Here is a 4,069-nt window from a genome sequence, read left to right as displayed (position 1 = left end):
AAATCTCGAGAGTAGGATTATAGGGTTCTATGGGAAATAGGCTTCTATTCATAATCAAAACATATTTTCTTCAATTTCTTACATATTATTAAAGTAGTAAGAATCAAAAATGTATGTAATATAAAAAAAAAATATTTCAGATAATGTTAATGAATATCTAAAGCTTGCCGCTAGTGCTGATAGACAGCAATTGCAACGAATAAAGGTAATAAGAAAGAAAGCTTCAATTAGTAAGAATAAAATTTATTGTAACTAAAAAAAAATTTTCGTGCATATTTTTAGGCTGTTTTTGAAAAGAAAAATCAAAAGAGCGCACATAATATTTCTCAGCTACAAAAAAAACTAGATAATTATACCAAACGCGCGAAAGATCTACAAAATCATCAGTATCAAAATAAAAGCCAACATCGACAACCGCGTGAAGTACTTCGAGACGTGGGACAAGGATTAAGGTAATCTAAAGAGTTTTGAAGATTATTAATATAGTTTAAAGAAAATGTATCTCAAAAACGGTTTTCTTTTGTTAGAAATGTGGGTGGCAATATACGCGATGGTATTACTGGTTTCTCAGGATCTGTTATGTCTAAGCCACGTGAATTTGCGCATTTAATCAAAAATAAATTTGGCAGTGCGGACAATATCAATCAAATGTCGGGTATGTCATTATCGCTACTAATATTAATGGTAATAAATAATTCATAGATATTCTTTTCATATATTTATGTAGAAACTGAAATTAATAACATCAACATGCCCGTAAATTCTGAGGTAATAGGTACTTCCACGCCAAATAATGCTGTTCCAGCCACATCTACAGGTTCCGGTAATACCGCCGGAAGTGGAAAATTTAATAGTGAAAATGGCAGCGAATGCAGTAGCGTAACAAGTGAGAGTATACCAGCCGGGTAAATAAATTAAATTTTAACAGAAATCCTTAATTGTATATAACATATATTTGTAATTAACTATTGATAGCTCTGGAAAAAGTCAATCAGGCGCTAGCCAATACCACATTGTTTTAAAATCACTACTCACAGAATTAGCTGAGCGGAAAGATGAGAATGAAAAACTGAAAGAACGTGTAGAACGTTTAGAAGTAAGTTAATTAATTATTATTATCAAATAGTTAAGAACATGTTACGAGAACTATGGCAAAAATAATTTAAAAGTTAGTTTGGTCAGAAAGACAAAAGTGGCAACAATAACTTAATAGTTATCTTGATCAGTAAGATAACTATTAATTATCACTTTTCATAAATATATTGGTTTTAATCGATTATCAAAAAATTTTAAAAGCCATATTTTAAGAAAAACAAATATAAGTTTCCTTCTATATTAGGATTTAGTCCAATAATATTAATAATATTAAATTAATAATAGTAATCGCTTTTTAAAGATCACAAATATTGTAAAAATTCATACGAATATTTAATTAACCATTTTTTAATCATTTATGTTTTTCATTCATTAATTATATCAAATAATATATATTTTAGACCGCGCAAAAGGATTTTAATAATTTAACCGCCACCCTTGAATCGGTGCGTTACCGTTCAGATGATCTTGTGGATCAGATTAACGACTTGACAGAATTACATCAGGTACGACAATTACACATATGATAAAGTAATATATATTTATATATTTTAAATAAAACACAAAGTAATTCTTTAAAATTTAAATAACTTTTCCATATTTAATAATTAATAAGTAATTATAATAATAATATAATAATTAATATATTTAATAATAATATTAAAAACTTAAGTGTAAAAACTTATTGTTTAAGTAGCGTTAATTTTTAACTAAATTAAACAAGAATTATTATGCGAATTATTTAAGTGAGAAGCAGATTTGTGTCATATAAATGATCGAACTACGTTTTTAAGTTTTACTTTTTTTCTAAATACATATACAAACCCGTTTAAAAAGTACTTCGATTAAACCGAACCTAATCAGAAGTCACTCGTCACTTACGACGACCAAGTACCGTTCAACAGCTCCAAAAGGGACTCCATATGCAGGTCCCGGCGGGTTACAAAAAGTACGCACTTAATTCGTTTATAGCGACCCATGAGTTACAACAAACTATATTCACATATAAAAACCTTTTTATTATTATAATACTTATCTACTTACTAACTATCTAGCTATCTACTTATAAACTTCGAATAGCCTGTTAAAAATTGAAAAAATAAAGTAATTTTTTTAAAAAAATAATGTGATTGTTACGATTCCTGTGATGGTTCTAAGTTTTTCTTTTGATAGGTTCATACAATCATGGTATGTCTTATTGTTATAAATACTAATAAGTGATTTGGATTGTGTTAATCCTGGTATATTATCCTAATAATGGTTTTTATTCTGGTTCTCCTTTATAAAAGAAAGAAGCGTAATATGTGCTAGTCCACAAAAAGGTTTCGGCCCCATCATCGGTTGGGCTACAATAAGTTATTGCTTTACATATATAAGTTTAACTTAATTACAAGATATATATTTTAATGTTCGAATTAAGCGAATAGTACTATATATATAATTTAAATCAAATATTTTACTTATATTGTATTTTATAAACTAACTGTTTCTCTAATTGTACAGAATGAAATTGAAAACCTCAAACAAACAATAGCTGATATGGAAGAAAAAGTTCAATATCAAAGTGATGAAAGACTTAGGGACGTAAATGAGGTGCTTGAAAATTGCCAAACAAGGGTAAGTTAGTGTTTTTTTTTAAATACTTTTAAAAACTCACTTATTACGTCTATATTTGCCTCTAGATATCTAAAATGGAACATTTATCTCAACAACAATATGTGACAGTAGAAGGAATCGATAATTCTAACGCACGTGCGCTTGTGGTTAAACTTATTAATGTTGTGCTGACAATTCTACAGGTTGTTCTGCTTTTAGTAGCAACTGCTGCCGGTATAATAATGCCATTTTTAAAAACCAGGTAGGACATTTTCTTTTCATTTGCTATGTTTTTTCATATTGAATATATAAGTAATCAAAGTAAAAATTCTATTCTATTGACAGGGTGCGTGTTTTAACGACATTCTTAACTATTTTTATTATTATTTTTGTGATACGACAATGGCCTGATGTGCAAGATATTGGTGCTGGGCTAGTACGACATTTGAAGGAGTCTTTGGTTGTTAAATAGGATATGTAAAACTTTTTACACAAACACACATCCATCATGCACATATAACATAATTCACATAGCCACACATCCAACAAATAAACATGCTCATTATTAGGCTTTATTCGTTATAAAATAAAAAATATATAATTAAATTAAATTGCTTTAGCTAAAGAAATTAATAGTGCAAAATAAAAACAAAATTATTAAGTGATTTATTTGTAAATAATTTTTGTACAAATATTGCACAGAAAAAATTACCACAATAATGTAATGGAATTAGTAAAATTTTACATTCGAAACTCATCACATTTATTTTTTAATTGTAATTATATTTCATTTGATTATATTAAATAAATTGGTTTATTTTGTAATAAAAACGTTACTGTAAAGTATGTATTTATGTGCTCATTTCTTATAAGTAATATGCATATTTAATAAAAAAATAATTTGTTATAGGCAAAAAGAAATTATTAAATAACAGAAATAATTAAGAATTATGTAATTTGTTACTCATAATAGGGTTTTTTTTATTAATATAATATAATATACGGCTTATATATACAAATTTATATAATATACGTAAATTAGGTTAAAAATAATAAAATGAATATTGCATGAGTAGTCGCCTCATTGATTAATTATTGAATTTAAATAAACTGTAATTTTTACAAAATAAAAGTAAACCTGGAATTTTTTAATGAAATTATTGGCAAATATTTGAGGAACAAAATATCAGTGAAAATAGAAACGTGACATTATTTGGGAAAATCGTGAAATAATTTAAATAAAAATTAATTAATTAATAAATTGAACTTAAGTTAATTAAGTAATTATGTTAAAATTGAACATATCCTTATTACAGTGAATACTGAATTTTTAATAGATATTTTTGTTTCAATGACAAAAAGATCCTCAGATTTACTA

At 26.5% G+C, this 4,069-nt stretch overlaps 1 protein-coding gene across 1 annotated transcript in view; it reads left to right on the top strand.

Annotated features, from left to right (window-relative positions):
* LOC119677164 (transmembrane and coiled-coil domains protein 2-like) overlaps nucleotides 1-3,445 on the top strand; it is a 4,345-nt gene extending 900 nt beyond the window's left edge. Inside the window, exons 2-10 of the mRNA XM_038088432.1 lie at nucleotides 141-205; nucleotides 283-452; nucleotides 528-655; nucleotides 728-905; nucleotides 976-1,096; nucleotides 1,497-1,601; nucleotides 2,599-2,712; nucleotides 2,778-2,953; nucleotides 3,037-3,445. Of these exons, the coding sequence (XP_037944360.1) occupies nucleotides 141-205; nucleotides 283-452; nucleotides 528-655; nucleotides 728-905; nucleotides 976-1,096; nucleotides 1,497-1,601; nucleotides 2,599-2,712; nucleotides 2,778-2,953; nucleotides 3,037-3,163 (1,184 nt within the window). The 3' untranslated portion in view covers nucleotides 3,164-3,445. The remainder of the gene's footprint in view (nucleotides 1-140; nucleotides 206-282; nucleotides 453-527; nucleotides 656-727; nucleotides 906-975; nucleotides 1,097-1,496; nucleotides 1,602-2,598; nucleotides 2,713-2,777; nucleotides 2,954-3,036) is intronic.
* Nucleotides 3,446-4,069: the final 624 nt, after the last annotated feature.

This window comes from Teleopsis dalmanni, chromosome 2 (genome assembly GCF_002237135.1).
Source record: "Teleopsis dalmanni isolate 2A chromosome 2, ASM223713v2, whole genome shotgun sequence".
Lineage (NCBI taxonomy): Eukaryota > Metazoa > Arthropoda > Insecta > Diptera > Diopsidae > Teleopsis > Teleopsis dalmanni.
This window is presented reverse-complemented; position numbering and strand designations above follow the sequence as displayed.